General features: G+C 33.5%; 1 protein-coding gene across 1 annotated transcript in view; it reads left to right on the plus strand.

Moving 5' to 3' along the window:
• Nucleotides 1-4748: 4748 nt before the first annotated feature.
• The window catches only part of LOC124369730, a 32261-nt gene continuing 18798 nt past the window's right edge, over nucleotides 4749-18211 (plus strand). Inside the window, exons 1-2 of the mRNA XM_046827793.1 lie at nucleotides 4749-6080; nucleotides 8658-8886. Coding sequence (XP_046683749.1) covers nucleotides 5186-6080; nucleotides 8658-8886 — 1124 coding nt within the window. The 5' untranslated portion in view covers nucleotides 4749-5185. The remainder of the gene's footprint in view (nucleotides 6081-8657; nucleotides 8887-18211) is intronic.

Genomic DNA, 18211 nt, shown 5'->3' on the forward strand with positions numbered 1-18211 from the left:
CCCGTTAGGTATTCAGCTCTCGGCCCCAGCTCTTCCATAAAAAATTATTTTGTACTGATGAATGGGTCCAGACTCCACTTCTCACCACCGGATAGCAGCTCGATCTAGGTTTTGATAAATTTGGCTTAAGATCATTACTGCTCGACGACCCCGCTATAGAAGGGTTTTGAGGCACCAGACACCCGCAACTTTCCATCTCGTTTTAAGTTGGAATTATACCATGTTCTAGTCATGAATCGTTTGTCCATACTGTTTGAGGACGAATTTAAATGGTTTCTTTTATGAACAACAGGTTTGGTAGATAAAAGAGCTCCGCGACTTACCGCCCCCCAGGCCCGAGCGCACCCACCCAAAACGAGGTCCACGATTAAGCGTTTCCCTGCCATATTAAAGTGTAGCCCGCGCCCCGCGTAACAGCGCCTCGGAACACCTTCAAGAGATATAAAAGTTGCATGTCTATGTGAGTCCACTAAAGTTTAAGCTTTTCTATTTGTTTCGGAAATGAGGGGGATTCACACTTGTATTATTATATCGTTTAGGTATGCCCAATATTACTGCATTTGTATGACTAAGATTAATTCATAAGATATTCGAAAGAGTCTAACAGGTTATCACAGCAGTCGGGATGTTATTAGTTCCAGCCATTACTAACAGCATAGTCATTATTCGTCAAGGTTTTAACGACATGGGTGCTGCCATCAATTACATCTTCAAGTTTTCCCCCCCTGGCTTTATCATAGCCGTTTACTACGTACTCATCATTAGTGGCAGCGTTTAGACTGTGACCAACGTGCGTCCATGAGAGTCACTTAAAATGAGCACCTATGACTAGATTTTACATGCTTATCAAGTTCACTGGTAGACATACACTGTAGGATTGTCGTAGAGTCTTTTTTAGGATTAACAGCATTAACAGATTTCCTGGATGGCAACACCTTCGTCAAATCCTTGGGGACCATAGTACCGTTTTTGATTTTAGACAAAACAAATTATTCCGAATAGTCTTAGAAAAAAGTATGAGTTACTTTTTGACTCATCGGAATTCATGCTATTTTTGTTATGGCACAGTGTTTCCTCGCATTGGAGTGCAGAATAAGAGTTATAAAGTGTCCACTCCTCCAGCTAACTCTGTCAAATTTTGAAGCTTGGAGCTCTTTTTTGGACTTCTTTTAGACTTTTTAGGTTTCTGAATTTTCCCACCGACCACACTCAGATCGAAATAGAGTGAGTTTAGGTATCAAACTCTCCACTTTTGTTCGATTCTGTTGCTTGACTACAATGTGTAGAAGGAAAGGGTGTCTGAGTGTGCTCAGGGGAAGAGGCAGTGGTTGTTTTCTATATCTGTAGATGGCTTGGAACTACTTGTTACAATAATAGGCTTTGATACAAAGCATTGACAGTACCATTCATAGAAACGCATTGCAACTTTAGGTATTACGTAAAAATTAAGGATAAACTTAAGATTTACAATGAGGTTGATCCCACATTCAAAGTCATTACGCTGTTGAGCACAAGGCATTTCAACGAACTTGGACTCACAGACACCCAGTTTGACAGACAGTCTTTGCATGCACCTGGTTTAGACATTTAGATGAATCAAAATGAAATGACAACTTATTGACGTTATCAACCAGCAGTAGACTCCAGTGTGAAGCACTGTCGTCGGTCAAACCTTTGGTACTATCACTAATACAAGCAAAAATATATGTTCTTGCATTAACTGACAACTGTGCAAGGAGAGACTCAGTATCTTCCATGCAGGATAGTTTCAAAAGATGTGTTTACTGAGGGTCAATTATTAAAATATCATCTCTATTCAAAAGACTTTTGTCACAAGCATCGATAAAATATTTTAAGTTACCATCATCCAGCCAACGCCTTTTGTCCCAGTCATTCGATTTACTTCTGAGATTGTTCAAACTGTTAACCAAACCATCTCTACAACTAGTCAGTTCATCAGTTTTTGTTTTGAGAGCGCTCACCCTGCGAATCGAGGTCATCAATTCGCTCAGACAGTGACAAATTTTTCAGCTTCCAAATTTTTTGATTTCAGCTGGGAAAGTTTCAACTTGTCGTTCAAGCTGTGTACAGCACCCTGCAATACTTCAATCTCAGCTTGAGAGATATCAAGGGTCTTGAAAGAATCATTTAAATCATTTATTCTAGACTCTTTTTCGGAGTCCAGTTTGGCCTTCAAGAAAGCTACTTCACAATTTAGTTCATTGTTAATAGACTTTAGTGAGTTACGATTATCAGCTATTTCATCATAAGCCTTAATTAATGCACCTAGTGCAGACAATATCTTAGAGAGGTTAACATCGGCAAAATTTACAGATATACAGTTTAGTTCAGACAATAATGACAGAACTACCATTTCCATTTCGTCATCGAGATTTTTTTGTATTATTTACAATTAAGTCCACACTTGGCATTTTCATCAGGACATCCATAATATTCCCTGAAAATTATCAATATGACACAGTGGTAATATATTAAAAGAACCTATCTTAATATTGATAGTTTAATTAACAATGGACAACTAATTATAATACAAAATATAGCAGTCCAATAACGAGTATGGTCGATCCAGGTACAGGAACGAAGAGCCGTGAGTTTTAAGAAGGCAATGTACTCGCAGGGCTATAGCGTAGTTGCGTCACCAAAACTGAAGGCGCAAACAGCAAACCTGACGGTGGGCAGTACTGGAACTGGGTGGCCACGACCAGACGCTGACACAGGTTAGTCGCGGGACATTACAAGCCGGCCGGGTTATGTTGGTTCTGCTGGCTGTCGGACGCACAGAGCTGCGCGACCGAAGCGTGCGCTGTGGCTTCAGACGCTGCCTGCACGTGAAATGTTAGTCACGCCGCTTCAACATTCAGCTACTCACTCCCCCCAGCCGCTGATGTGATGATGATGAAATGTTGCATTCCGACAGTCCAAAAAATGTTTTTAAATACAACACCACCACAGAGCACTAATTAAAACTGTTCAAATATAAATTTTAACGAGGAGCACCAATTTTTCCTGTACGGCATGCTTGAGTCAGGACTACCAACCTCCTATTGTTAATAAGGGTGAGGGCAAAATAACCTAATAACTTAAGTATAAAGTCAAATTTTATTTACAGGAAAAGTGAATTATATTTTCAAAATTAGATATGTTAATCTAAATATTTCCTAACCCAACATAAATTTATTAATTAGAACTGTTATTAATAACCATGTATATGCTATTCAGTGCGAAAAACATGAAGTATTTGCAGTGCGTAGGTTGCATTGCAATAACAAGTGACGACTGACGATGAAGAATAAACAATAGTATGGAAGGAGACAAGTCTCAACTTCTATTGGGTGTTCATGTTTAGCTATAATCAGTCAATACACCTGTCGAATTGTATTCAAACAAAAAGTAGTCGTTAGGTTATTCAACCAATTTCTCGTTAGTTGCATTAGTCGATAATTTGGATTGGCCGTTTAAACGACTAAATTTTATTCGACTGACGCGTTTGCAAGTTGATGCAATTGTTTGTTAATGTCGCAAATGTGGTAGGTTTGATTAAATTGCTTTCGAACTCTACCGTATATATGTGCAAGGTAATACCTTTTAATAGCACAACAATTTATATAGCTTGATCAGTAGTTACTTTGGAAATTAATAACAAATACCTACCAACATAATCGTTGTAAATTTATTAAAATATTAAATAATTTTGATCTTTTAAAATTATCTCGGATCTCTCCGTGAAGACCCAATTATATAATTATGATCTTTTCCTATACCTAGCCATACAGAACGATGGAAAATATCCAAAAATCCTGTTACTTTTAAAACCCTGTGTTTTCCAACCGGATGGTGGTAATATTAGGTTTCAAGTATGAGACTAGGACATAGTTTACTCCACTATAGAGCAAGGGCTGATTGATACTGCGATTACTGAACTGGTTTGACTAAAGTCGACTTACAGTAAATATTAGTAAAACTAACTTCACAGATAACACAGCCCTACTGTTTGAAGAGTAAGACTGATACAATGTATAGCCTACTCCAATGTAGAGCAGGAGTTGATTGATACGTGATTACTGGTTTGATCACAGACGGCTTAGAGTAAATATTAGTGAAACACTAATAGATAACACAGCCCTGCTGTACGAAGGGTCGGGCTGGAACAATCATTACTCCACTGTATATCAGGAGCTGATTGATTACTGAACTGGTTTGATCAGTCGGCTTACAGTAAATATTAGTAAAACTACACAGATGATACAGCCCTGCTGTTTGAAGATAGGACTGATACAATGTATAGCCTACTCCAATGTAGAGGAGGAGTTGATTGATACTGTGATTACTGAACCGGTTTGACCAAAGTCGACTTACAGTAAATATTAGTACAACTAACAGCACTGATAGATAACACAGCCCTGTTGTTTGAAGGGTCGGGCTAGGACAAACATTACTTCTACAAATTAACTACTCAGCATCTTCTCTTGAAAATTGTACACACCTGCAGTGGCCATGAGGAGTGTACGAGTATGTATTGCGGTCATATACTGTAGATCAAGTCAACGAATACAAGTATTAAATTCTAGGCTACTGAAAAGAATACGCTCAGCTTGCTCTTAATATTTAGCTGATATTGTATATTTTAATTTACTACCTTTGTTAAATTTAACTGAAAACTGGTCAATTTGTTTATAAAAGAAATTGTTTATATTGGTTAAAACACTTAAAATTTCATGTATATGGTACACATTGTGATATCTGTGGTAGGCTATATTATATAGTGCAGGACTATATCTATTCTTACAGTGTATGTAATATGTTGGCAATGGATATCGTATGAATAAATCCTATTGGCCAAGGGATGACGCTCCCCCCTCCTTGTCCTACCACCACCTCTAAATACCTCAGTCATGAACCGTAACCTCGATACTCCGGTCCAGTGTGTTATTCCCACGGCCGTTATTATATACTAAAAGTAGTTTCATTCACCCAGTTCCCGTTGAGTAGTACAAGATAGTACAAAGTGGCGACGAGACAATCGGAGTGTTTAGTGGTCAGTTCGGCAGTTAATGTTACAATTGCGATCTGCACCGTGTAAGCGTCGGTCGGGTTAGCGACCGCATGCATCTCAATGGCGTCAGTAAACAAAGTGAGTGCTTCAGCCTAGGAGGAAGGGAAGTGAATGTACGAATTCGATATTAGTTCGTTATTCAGTGACATTGCACCAAGAAAAATGACGGGAATTATTGGTAGCGTGAGTGAGTTCGACTCTAATGAAGAAACGTGGGACTCGTACATAGAGAGGTTTGAACTATTTTTAAGTTGTAATGATATCGATCATTCTAAGAAAGTGAGTACCTTGCTGACAGTGGTAGGAGTAAAAACGTTCAAGCTATTACGGGATTTGTGTACACCCGATAAGCCTTCTACAAAATCGTACGATGATTTAGTGAAGCTAATTAAGGACCATTTATATCCGACTCCATCTTTTGTATGTGAAAGATATAAGTTCAGTTTACGTAACCAACATGACGGTGAAAGTATAGATCAGTACATTGCTCAATTAAAAAACTTATCTAAATACTGTGAGTTCGGTGCTAGTCTAAATGACTATTTGAGAGATCGTCTTATTTGTGGAATCCGTTCAGAATCTACTAAACAAAGACTTTTGTCAGAAGCTAATTTGACCTTCGACAAGGCTGTTCAACTGACATCGCAGATTGAGATGGCAGAGAAAAGCGCGGCAACGTTGGCGTCAGGCAGCCATGACACGCCAGCCGTCTCCGTTCGCAGCGTCCATCGGCTAGCAACGTCATCGGCTAGGCGTCACTACAACGGACGTGAGTCAGCGCCGAGCGGGAGAGACAACGCTTCGCGCCACCACACCAACGCTTCGCGTCACCACGCCACGCCGAGTACCACACACGCACATCAGTCCAGCAGCACTATTGTAGTGAAGTGTAACTGTTGTGGCGCCGTAGGTCACTTCAGTAAGCAGTGTAAATATTACGGTTGTGTTTGCCATAAATGCGGCAAAACAAATCATTTAAAGAAGGTATGCCGATCTCAGGCTAGGGGTAAGGCAGGCAACAATTATTCTTATTACAGCAATAAGGGTAATTTCAATAAGGGTAAACATAATTTTGTCGAAAGTGTACTAGACAATAATGAGGATGAAACAGATGTAGTAGAGTGTATTGGTAATTTGTTTGAATTAGCCAAAGTCTCTAGTAGGGTTGATCCCTTAAAAACTAAAGTAACTGTTGAAAATAAAGTAGTATCTTTTGAAATTGATACAGGTGCTTCTGTAAGCGTAATCAGTGAATCCTTTTATCACGAGAATCTAAAGTTCCTTAACTTGTTACCTACTGATGTAAAGCTTAGTTCTTACACTAATGTACCCATACTTCCAATAGGTAGGTTAGAAGTAAATGTTAAGTATGAAAGTCAAAATAAAGTCCTGAGTTTATTTGTAATTAAAAATGGTGCACATCCACTCATGGGAAGAGATTGGATCAAGGAGTTAGGGGTTGTAATTTCTTTCAAGAATAAAGAAGAGTTATTTTTAGCTAAAAATGACGATGATGTAAAATATAATAACTTAGTAAAGAAGTTAGTTTCAGAGTATCCAGAAGTGTTCTCTAAAGAGTTAGGTCAGTGTAATCGTGATCTAATTAGACTGGTGCTGAAGGAAAATAGTAAACCCAAATATACTAGTCCTAGACCATTGCCTTTCACATTAAAAGCTAAGGTAGAGCAAGAGTTAGAGCGTCTAGTAAACGCTGATGTTTTGATGCCTGTAAGTAGTTCAGAGTATGGATCTCCTATAGTTCCAGTACCAAAGAAAGATGGCAGCATTAGCATTTGTGGCGACTTTCGTTATTTAAATTCTCAGCTAGAGATAGATCGTTATCCAATACCTAGAGTAGAGGATCTTTTCGCAGAAATGCAAAAGGGTGAATTGTTCAGCAAAATCGATTTGAGTCAAGCATATATGCAATTGAGACTAGATGAGTTTTCACAGAAATTATGTACAATTTCAACTCACAAGGGGTTGTTTGCCTATAAAAGACTTCCTTATGGAATAGCTAGTGCAGTAGGAATTTTTGAAAAAGTAATAGAGCAAACTTTACAAGGCTTACAAGGTGTGAAGTGTTTTTTGGACGATATCATCATTTCCGGTCCAAATGATGAGACTCATTTTAGTAGACGAAGAGAAGTTTGTGAACGACTTCGAAGGGTCGGTTTTACAGTAAAACAAGACAAGTGTAAATTCTTTGCTTCTAAAATAGAGTTCCTCGGATTTACAATTGACAAAACCGGACTAAACACCTCGGAAGCCAAAATAAAAGCTATTGTAGAGGCTCCAGAACCTAAGAATGTAACAGAAGTAAAATCCTTTGTAGGGTTAGTCAACTACTATGGCAAGTTTGTACCAAATATATCAACAGTTCTAAGACCATTGTACAATCTGTTAAGAAAAGATGTAGAGTTTTCCTTTGATAAAGAATGTGTAAAATCCTTTAAGCAAATCAAAGAGCTATTGTGTACAGCTCCAGTGTTAGCACACTATGATCCGCAAGCTCCAGTAATAGGCTACTAACGACCGATGCTAGTGCATACGGTATAGGTGCTGTATTAAGTATTTTAGATAGCAATGGACAGGAAAGACTGGTAAGCTATGCTTCACGTACGTTAAATCAAGCAGTGGGGTTACAAAGTAATATTTCCAAATAGTTTACGTAATTATGTTTTAAACGAGCTCCATGCTTCTCATCTCGGTATAACAAAAATGAAAGCAGTAGCTAGAGCTTATCTGTGGTATCCAAATCTGGATAAAGATATTGAAAATCTTGCTAACAGTTGTTCATCCTGTCTTCTTGAAAGACCGAATCCAAGTAAAAGTGAGTTACACCATTGGCACTATCCTAGTAAACCATTCGAGAGAATACACGCAGATCATTTCTATTGTAAGAATAAATTGTATTTAATTGTCATAGATGCGTACACAAAATGGTTGGAAGTTTTTGAGACAAGTTCAACTTCCGCTAGTCAGACTATTAGTCATTTTCGTGAGTTGTTTTCAAGGTTCGGAATACCAGTCACTTTGCATAGTGACAACGGTCCACCGTACAGTTCAATTGAGTTTAACAATTTCCTCAAACACAATGGTATCAAACATACAACTAGTGCCCCGTTTTACCCTAGAAGTAACGGCCAAGCAGAAAACTCAGTGGCTTATGCCAAGTCTAAACTGAAATGTGCTTTCAGAGAAAATGTAAATATTCAAGTAGCTTTAAGTAGGATATTATTTGACTATAGAAATTCAATTCATATGACTACAAATGAATCACCAGCAATGTTAATGTTTGGTAGACCACTTAGAACCCGATTAGACATTTTAAGACCTGATTTATCTAAGGTTGTTGAAGAAAAACAAGGTAAACAAAAGTTCTATGCTAGAGGTAGTAAAACACGTATTTTACCAATTAACCAAACTGTGTTAGTAAGAGATTACAGTAGATCTCAAGAGCGATGGGTAGAAGGATGTGTAGTAAAACAACTAGGTGCAACAATGTATTTAGTGAGGTTAGCGTCTGGTATTGTTTACAAGCGTCATGTTGACCAGCTGATAGCAGTCGACACTGCTCCAGTGACAGATCAAACAGCTGAGGTAATAACAGCTGAGAGCCAGCAGACAGCGCGCTCTGACTGTGCAGACGACAATCCAGTAGGCAGTAACCGCACAGCTGATGCGCCGCGGCATTCTATTTCTGTCCGCCCCAGTACAGCTATGTCACCCAACGCTTCTCATACTCACACTACCTACACCAGTCCTATTACTCAGCGTTCACCACTTGCTCGTTCCACTCCTGTTCGCAGGTATCCTCAACGAGAGCGAAAGCCAATTACAAGGCTAGATTTGTAATAGTAGTTTAGAAGTGTATTACGGATAATGAATTTATAATGTGTTTTATTCCAATATTTTATTATTAATATAATTATTCCAATAGTTGATATAACAATATTCTTCTCATTTTGTATTAAAAAAATGGTATTACAGGTTATGTGCTTAAGAATTTATGTTCAATTTATGTAATTGTTTTTTAATGTAACAAAATTGTGTGTCTAATTAAGAAGGGAGGGATGTGATATCTGTGGTATATTATATAGTGCAGGACTATATCTATTCTTACAGTGTAAGTAGATAAGAATATAAGGTTCCTAGACCACTTTCGGAGCCAACAGTAAATCAATGGAAAATACTGTTTAAAGGACAATAAACGAATCTGTAAATCACGAATGAAAAATTAACCGAATCTATAGCTGTTTGCTTCTACTTTCTTAAGGTGTCTATTGGAAACTTCTGCTTCGAATCAATCTATTGATCTCATATCTGCTTCAAATCAACGAAAATTCTGTTGTAAATATATTAAAATCTTAATGAAAAATCTATTGCCAATGTTCTCATATCTGTTTCGAATAAACGGAAATTGTGTGGTAAATATATTAAAATCTTAATAAAAAATCTCTGAAATGGAATGAAAAATCAAGAAATCTAAAATTTTACTGAATTTCTCTAATATCGTTCTTAATCACATCATATGATAAAAATTTCTCAGAAACAACAACAACATAACAAATCGCGTTTGTAACAGCATTTTGAAAATCCATATTGATAATTATATCGTTCTTTGAAGCAGAAATATTTGTCAAACTCTTTGTTGTATCAATGACATAAATAGGTCTATTCGCTAAAAATTCTTTAGGATTATAATACATTTCCATATTTTTGTAGTAAACTTTCTTAAAATCTTGATACATCTGATACATGATTCTGAAAAGACCTCCTGAAATGTTTAAATTTTGTAATTCATCTGGATAATAAGAACCGTTCAATTTTACTCTGATATTTTTTACATTCAAACTATCAAACTTTGAAGGATTTTTCTCTTGATTATTCTGTCTATCTGTTTGAAAACCTATAATAACAAACTTAGGATTGAAGATATTTCTATAAATATTTGTGATATCGAACGAATAAGCTGTTCCGGAAATACCTTTTTGCTCAATACATTGCCAATCTAGAAAATTAAACATAATGTTTTGAGATTTTGTAATTTCATCAATCAACTGAATTTTACTCGTGGTTTTGTAATAAATCATCGGAACTCTAATGAAAAACTCGTTAATTGTAATTTTGCCATCAACAGGCATAACATTTCCAGTTGCAGTCTTCAGAATCACATCATCGTCTTCAGCTCTTATGAAACTAATGTAAAATCCACCTTTATAGATTGGAAAATTTACATTTTCAAAGAATCCTAAGCCGAAATGTGCTAAATCACCGACCGCTTCAAATTGTCCAAATTTAAAAGTTGATTCAAAACTGTTTGAAAATACATCACTTTTGGAATAACAAATGGTTCCTTTAATAGTGCTTAATTGGCCACAGTTTTCGACTTCTTCTATCAATTTATTGTGTTTTCTTACTTCAATCTTAGAAAATAAAAACGGTATAAAAATATCGATTAATCTAACATTATCAGTTCCAAGATATGCTTGACCATCTTGTTTTGTTAAAGTTCCAGAAATATAAAACTGGAAGTTAGACGAGCAAAAGTTATCTCCAAAATCAATATTAAACTCAGTTCTTTTATTCGGTTCATTCAAATGTTGTTTACTAATTGGATAGAAATTTTTAAACTCCGCCCTTTCAATATCACTAGCATACTTTCTGTAGTCCGCCATTTAATAAGAGAAAATTTAGAAATTTTAAACATCATGTATAAGAAAGATATAATTTTTCATCGATCTAATGTACGTTTTTATAAGAAAAGATATAAATTTTAGTCATTTTTAATTATCTACTTCGTCATATTCAGGATTCTCTTCCTTAAATTTTACAATTTCGGCCACATATTTCAATAAAATCTGCACAGGATAGTAACCGCTATCTATAATATTATTCCAATCAACTGTATCTTTATTTTCATCCAAAAACTTTATACTCAAGTGTTGATAGAGGCAAAGAACAGACATATGATCTTTTAATTGATAATGTATATTTTCTTGAATGAACTCTGGGGACAGATTTTGATATTTTGCAATGTTATACCAATTTAACTTATTAATGTACAATCGCATCATATCTTCGGATAATTCATATTTTTGAGAAATATCATCCCAATGTTCTTTTTTCAAATCTCTTTCGTGTTGCATTATAAAAAGATCGAAAGCACTGTAATGTCCCGCCATCTCTATTTATTAAGAAAAAATTTCAAGTTTTTATAAATTGGCTCTTTTTAGCGTTACATTCAGCACATTTTCCAGAAACTGTTTTAACTCCATTGATGTTTGCATAGTATTTTATATCATTTGTTTCAGTTTTTGCCTTACACCTCACACAATATATGAGCGTCATTTATATAAGGAAATTTTATCAGGTATAAAACCCTACGCGAATACCTATTTCAGTAAGATCTTCCTCCCACTTATTAAGTTTTTCTTCTATTTTTTGAAATTTGTCAGCATAAGAATCATTGTATTCAACAAATTTATGACCAATATTCTCAAAAGTTTTCGTAGCATCTAAACTAAACTTATCAAAAGACTCTTTAAATTTAGTCAGTTTTTCATTAATTTCACCAACATTGTCTACTGATCTTTTACTTCTTTCATCAAGTTTTTCATAGACTTCTGTTGTAAAATCTTTAACATGCTGTTTATGATTCTCAAAATTTTGTTTTAGTTCATTAAACATTTTAATAGGATCTTCTAATTTGAATCATTACAACAACATCAAATGGATTAATTCCTTTACTAACACTGCTAATTATTTTTCCTTTAAAATCTAAGGCATTTTTAACATTCGGATCATGTAAATCAACAATATCGATGTTTTCTGATAATTTTAGAGGTTTTAAAATTTGTTCTTTAACAACAACATCATGTTTGTCAATACCAGGTCGAACACCGACAATTCTTTTTTTATTAGCCAAACTAACATAATTCTTTTCAACTTTGATCGCTTCAGTAATTTTATCAGCTTTTTTGATATGAGACATTAAATTGGTAAATAATTTTTTTACACCATCATCAACTTCTTTTTCCAATGTTTTTATTTTATCAGCAACTTCATTTGAACTCATGAAATTTGCAAGTTTGTTATCATATTCTGCTCTAAAATCTTCAATCTCGACAGCAAATATATTTGAATCTGGAAGGTTTTGTAATAAATTTTCTAACTTGTTATCAAACTCATTTCTCAAACTATCAAAATTGACATTATTTCGAATATTTTCAGTTCTAATTTGTATTCCAAACACATCAAAAATATTTTGCGAATCCATATTTATTAAGCAATAATTTGTTGACAACGTCTTTAAAATCTTTACCATCAGTCAGTTCATTCAAAACAAAAACACATAAATGACCACAAATTGGGGGGTCTTTATAGTCTTGAATTTGAGAATCGTTGTAGTAGACGTTTGATTTTTTCAAATATTGGATCAATTCTATCGGCGGTTTGTCCTCAATTCTTCCATACGAATCAAAATAAAATGCATTCTTATCAGTTTTATAATAGCAAATCCAATGAGTTCCAGTTCCCATAATCGAGTCTAAATTAACAATTCCACATTCATATTTCTTAACTTTTTCAGGTAATGTATCTCTCATGAATATTCCTCTAAAATGTTTAATATTTTTGCAGATTTCTTCCAATTCTCCAAATGTTAATGGTTTTATTTCAAATTTTTTTTAATGTTTGATTTCACGTAATTCAAAGTTTTTTCATCTAATCCAGATCCTGTAACATCTTCCAACTCTTTATCCAACCAATTTAAAATATTTCTCACAATAGGAATTACATCTTTTTTTACAATTGGAGCGGCTTTTCTAACATAAGGAACGACATTTTTAACGATAGGAATGTCTTCTCCAAAATCTAATAAATCTTTCAAAAGTCCACCATTTTTAAGTTCTTTCAACTGATTATAAGAAAATTCTATTCTGGTTCCTTTATTGTTTTTCTTATGTTTTTCGAGTTTATTGTATTGTCTATTTGTTAAAAATATCTTATCTTCGCCATTTTTTAGTTGATCTATTTTAAATTGAATACTAACGGGTATTTTTTTCTTAAAAGCGGATTTTATTTTTTCTTTCTGATTTTTGCTGAAATTTACGTTCACCTCCATTTATATAGTTAAAATTTCAAGTTCTCTTCGATTCCCATTCCTAGTTTTCTCTTCAAAAACATTGCTCCAGCTGTTGGAAGCGCAACAAATCTTTCACCTAAACTAGCATCTTTTGATAAAAATCTATCCATTGCCTTATCTTGCAAAACTTTATCGTCTCTATGTTTTGCATAAAAAATATCGTGTTCCATAGCAGCTTGATCTAATTTATTTATACCAGGATCTCCTCTTTTTAGTCTTTTTTCGAGTTTTGTGCCAGGCCCCAGATACTGATAAGTTGGTACGTGTAATTCAAAAGGTAAATTGTTGATAAAATCATTCAAAAGTCCACTACCCTCAATCATAGATGAACTTATTGCCGGCAAAATTCGTTTTAAATATTTAATTCCATCAGGTTTTTCAATCATTTCGTCAAGTTTGTTCGAAATAAAATCTTTAATTGCTTTCTTTTCATTCAAAAAATTGTTATTTCCAGCCTTCTCTTGAGCATAAATATAATTAATAATTCCATCGAGTTTTGTCAAATCGTTGATATATCTGTATTCAATCTTATTATCACTGTATTTTCTCACACCTGATCCTTCGATTCTTTTTTCCCAAATTGGTTTAATTAAGTTCATATATTTTTTACCTCTACTTGACTTAGGCTTCTTAGTAGATGGATCATTATTTTTGTAAATTGAGTCAGATTCCCATAAAATTTCTGTATACTTTTTCAAATCTTCTTCAGAATATAAATTATCTTTTGGAGCGTCATAGTCTGTTAATAATCTCCATAAACCTTGAGTTCCTTCATATGTTTTTTCATTAATAATGATATCATTATGTTCAAAATTAACGGGTAAATTTCCAATCATAAAACTTTTCTTTTTTCTGTCCAAATACAAACCAAATTTATCATCCTTTGCTCTAGGAAGAAATTTTTTACCAATTTCACCAATTATTATATCCGTTGTTCCAGGACTTATTGGTTCAACTATGGTAGAGTCTTCAATGATTCGAGGTCTAAATGGTGTTGAAGATGGTAATTTTGGCAATTCAAACTCTTCCACTTCAGATTCTGGAATTGAAATATCGGCAAATTGTCGTACAACTGGAACCAAATTCATCAAATTTTGATTATCACTTAAAACATTTTCAATTTTGCCCTCAACATTTTTAATTGCAGAAGTTACAGGTTGATTGATTTTTTGAATAAATTCTTGTTCTTTTTCATCAATTCGAATCTGTTCTTTAAATTCTTTGATTAATTTCTTTTCGATTTGATCAAGTTTTTTCGCTTCTTCAGAAGTTACGTTCACCATTTAATTAGAAAAATTTTGAAACGTGAACGTGGAACGTAAAACGTGAACGTGGAACGTAAAAACGTGAACGTGGAACGTAAAAACGTGAACGTGGAACGTAAAAACGTGAACGTGGAACGTGAAAACGTGGAACGTAAAAACGTGGACCGTAAAAACGTGAACGTGGAACGTAAAACGTGAACGTGGAACGTAAAACGTGAACGTGGAACGTAAAAACGTGAACGTGGAACGTAAAAACGTGGACCGTAAAAACGTGAACGTGGAACGTAAAACGTGAACGTGGAACGTAAAACGTGAACGTGGAACGTAAAAACGTGAACGTGGAACGTAAAAACGTGAACGTGGAACGTAAAACGTGAACAGATTTACCGTTTTTCATTTGTTTTCATAATGTAAATAAAAAGTAAAGATAATGTAAAAATAATTGTAACAAATATTTTATCAAGTAGATTTGTCAGACCACTGAGCAGCATTTATATTAGAAAATTTATTCATATATTTACCATTTTTAGGCTTCAAAGTTAGATTAATAGTTAAAAATCCATAGTCTTCTTTCCAAATTTTATCACATAATTCATTAAAGTGGTTAAAACTCATATCAGATCCCACATAATTGTTGTAAATATTTCTCGAATAGTGATCATCTTGCTTAAAAACACACAACATATTCAAATTATTTCTAATAACTTGTTTATCAACCTTTGAAAAGCATTGGGAAAGATAGATACAAGATATGTTTTTGTGACGAGACATTACGAAATATTCCTTAATAACGTCCTGATTTTCCAAAATACAATCATCAAAAACGATTAACGAATTGGGTTTACATTCGCTTAACGGAACTATGTCCTCGGAAGCATTATAAAAATGTGATATTTCTTTGCTTAAGTTCTCCTCAATATTTTCAAATCTTTCTTGTAATTTTTTATAGGCGTCTTGTTCTAAAGATTTACTAAAAACATACAAATTGGAATAAGGAATCAACCTATTGTAGATAAAATTCAATAATAAAGTTGTTTTTCCACATCCACTTGAACCAACAATTAACAATCTGATTGGTTGATCTTTCTTATTTTCTTCAAACGTTTGAAGTTTTATCTGATCTTTTTGCTTTAAAAATTTCTCCATTTAAATAGCGAAAATGAAGCTGTTCAAGTTGACTTCAGAAAGCTCTAAATTAGTTTTAAACTTAGAACATCCTATTCATTTAGAGGAAGAATCAAATTATTTTATCGGTTTAAGCGGTTTTTATTCTGACAATTTTGTAATAAATATTAGTGAAAGTTCTCCTTATTGTATAGGATTTAGTGAGAAGAACATAACAAAATATTATGGTTTAAACAAAGGATATCAAGGATATATCCTTCAACAAAGGAAGGTATCGAAGTATTATACCTTCGATCAAATAAAAAATTCCCTTAAAAATTATCTGAAAACATTCAAACAATCAGATAAATCTTTAAACTTTGACGAAAACAAGTTTTGAAATGCAAAAAAATTATCTCTCTAATAAAATTCAAATAAAATCACCAGTAAGAATAATGTTTTCAGCAATTATAGTAGATTAATTAGGGTTTGTTCAAGAAACTATTGAGCCAAATCAGGTATATTTAGGAAATAAAACGCCAAAATTTAGACCGTTCGATGTAATTGAAGTACATTGTAATCTCGTTGAACCTAGTTTTGAAAATCATACCGAACATTTACACAAAGAATCTGAAATTTTGTACACTTTTTTTCCAAATGTTGCTTATGGATCAAAAATCAGTGAAAAACCGAATGAAATCGATTATATTCCAATTAGAACAAATATTACAAGAATTCAAAAAATCGCCTTAACTGTTCAAGACTCTGATGGAAATTTATTGAAAAATGAGAGTAAAACAACAATTTATTTAAGATTGAAAAAGGAATGAAAATGTTACTAAATTTTATTAAACTCTCGAATTATGATATTTTGTCTGTAAATGTTTAGCATAACTAGGTAACCATTGAATAATTCGTCCACATTCGCAATGAGTCTCTTTTTTTCGACTTTCTCGTTGAATTCTTATAGTACAATCTTTACAATATGCTTGTTTTTTATCTCTACTATAATGCCACTTGTTAAATTCAGAAACATTCTTAACTTCTTTACAAAAGTAACATTCTTTCTCCTCTAGAGTTAATTTTTCTATTTTATCGTATAATTCTTTTTGATATTTATTATGACAATCTTTACAATAATGTCCAAATCCGTCTTTTTTAGTTCTATTTTTATAAAATTCTTCAAAACCTTTTATTTCCTTGCACATTGAACATTTCTTTTGAGCCTCCATTTATATAGAAAAAATTATAGCTTTGACTTTCTCAATTCATATTCGTAAAAACTTCCAGTTATTTCTTCGTTGTTTAAATCTTTTATACTATAAGTTACAGGATCTGTGTTATTAATTTGATAAATCACAAAGATTTCTCTTGACCAATTGTTCTTATATTTGTTCGAAAATGTTTGTTTTTTACTAACAATTCTTACATGATCATTAATTTTAAATTTAGTTTTTGTGTGAATTTCAGGTGGAACATACTTTAAAACGGTCTCTAATAACTCCTTTTCTGCATCCTTATCTACGTCTTTGGGCTTCATTTTAATCGTACTGTGAACCGTATCATTATAATTTGTGACTATTTTTTGAAGAATATAGATCCATTTAAAGTTTTTATTAATCTCAAAAATAACTTTCATCCTTTCGTTTTGAGTTCTGTTATATCTCTCTACAATACTTGATTTCTCTTCGTTTTCAGTATGATAAATCTTAATGTTATATTTCCTCAAAACATCGTTAAATTCTTTATTTTTAAACTCTAAACCCTTATCTGTATGAAGAAGATTCGGAGGTTTATGCCCGATCTTTATAGCATCTTTTACTATATCTTCGAAAGCTTTTGAAACATCCTTGCCGTTTTTTCTTTTGATAGCTCTTGACCAAGCATATTTTGAGAAAGTATCAATAACATTTAATATATACTTGAATCCATCATTTTGATCTGAATAGTTAGACATTATAACTAAATCTGCTGCCCATAAATCGTCAATTCCTAAAGTTATAATTTTTCTCTTTTTAAATTTCTTTCGTACTGGTGCATGAATTTCTTTAGCTTCAATCTCAATTTCTTTTTTATCTTTTAATTCTTTTTTAACTGGTATTTCATTTGGATTCTTTATAAACTTACTCTTATTTGTCTTACATTTTGAACATTTTGCAGCAATTCTATACAATCCGTTTTGAGTTTGAACAATCTTAGCATCGATATTTTTCGTTTTTTTCTTACATTTGTGACAGTGAATTAAATCATCTTCCATTTACATATCAAAGTTTCCAAGTTTATTTAGTTCGTCTAGTATACCACATTTTGCTTCATTTTTATAGCCATACGGTACTGTTTCGATCTTATTTTCTAGGACAATTCTTTTATCCTCTTTAGCGCTCAGTGCCAGCTTGTTTATGGTAATTGTGTACAACTCATGTTTATAGCTTTTTATTACAGTCATCTCTCTAAATTCCTCTTTATCTTCGAACAAACATCTTTTCAAGTTTTCGATATTTATTGTTTTATTTACAACACTTCTCTTAATTCCTTTACACCTAACTGGATTTTTGTCTAGATATTTGTACGAATACATTTTCGATCTCAATCCACAAAATTCTTCTAAGATTGCACCAT

The sequence above is a fragment of the Homalodisca vitripennis genome, chromosome X, assembly GCF_021130785.1.
Source record: "Homalodisca vitripennis isolate AUS2020 chromosome X, UT_GWSS_2.1, whole genome shotgun sequence".
Classification (NCBI taxonomy): domain Eukaryota; kingdom Metazoa; phylum Arthropoda; class Insecta; order Hemiptera; family Cicadellidae; genus Homalodisca; species Homalodisca vitripennis.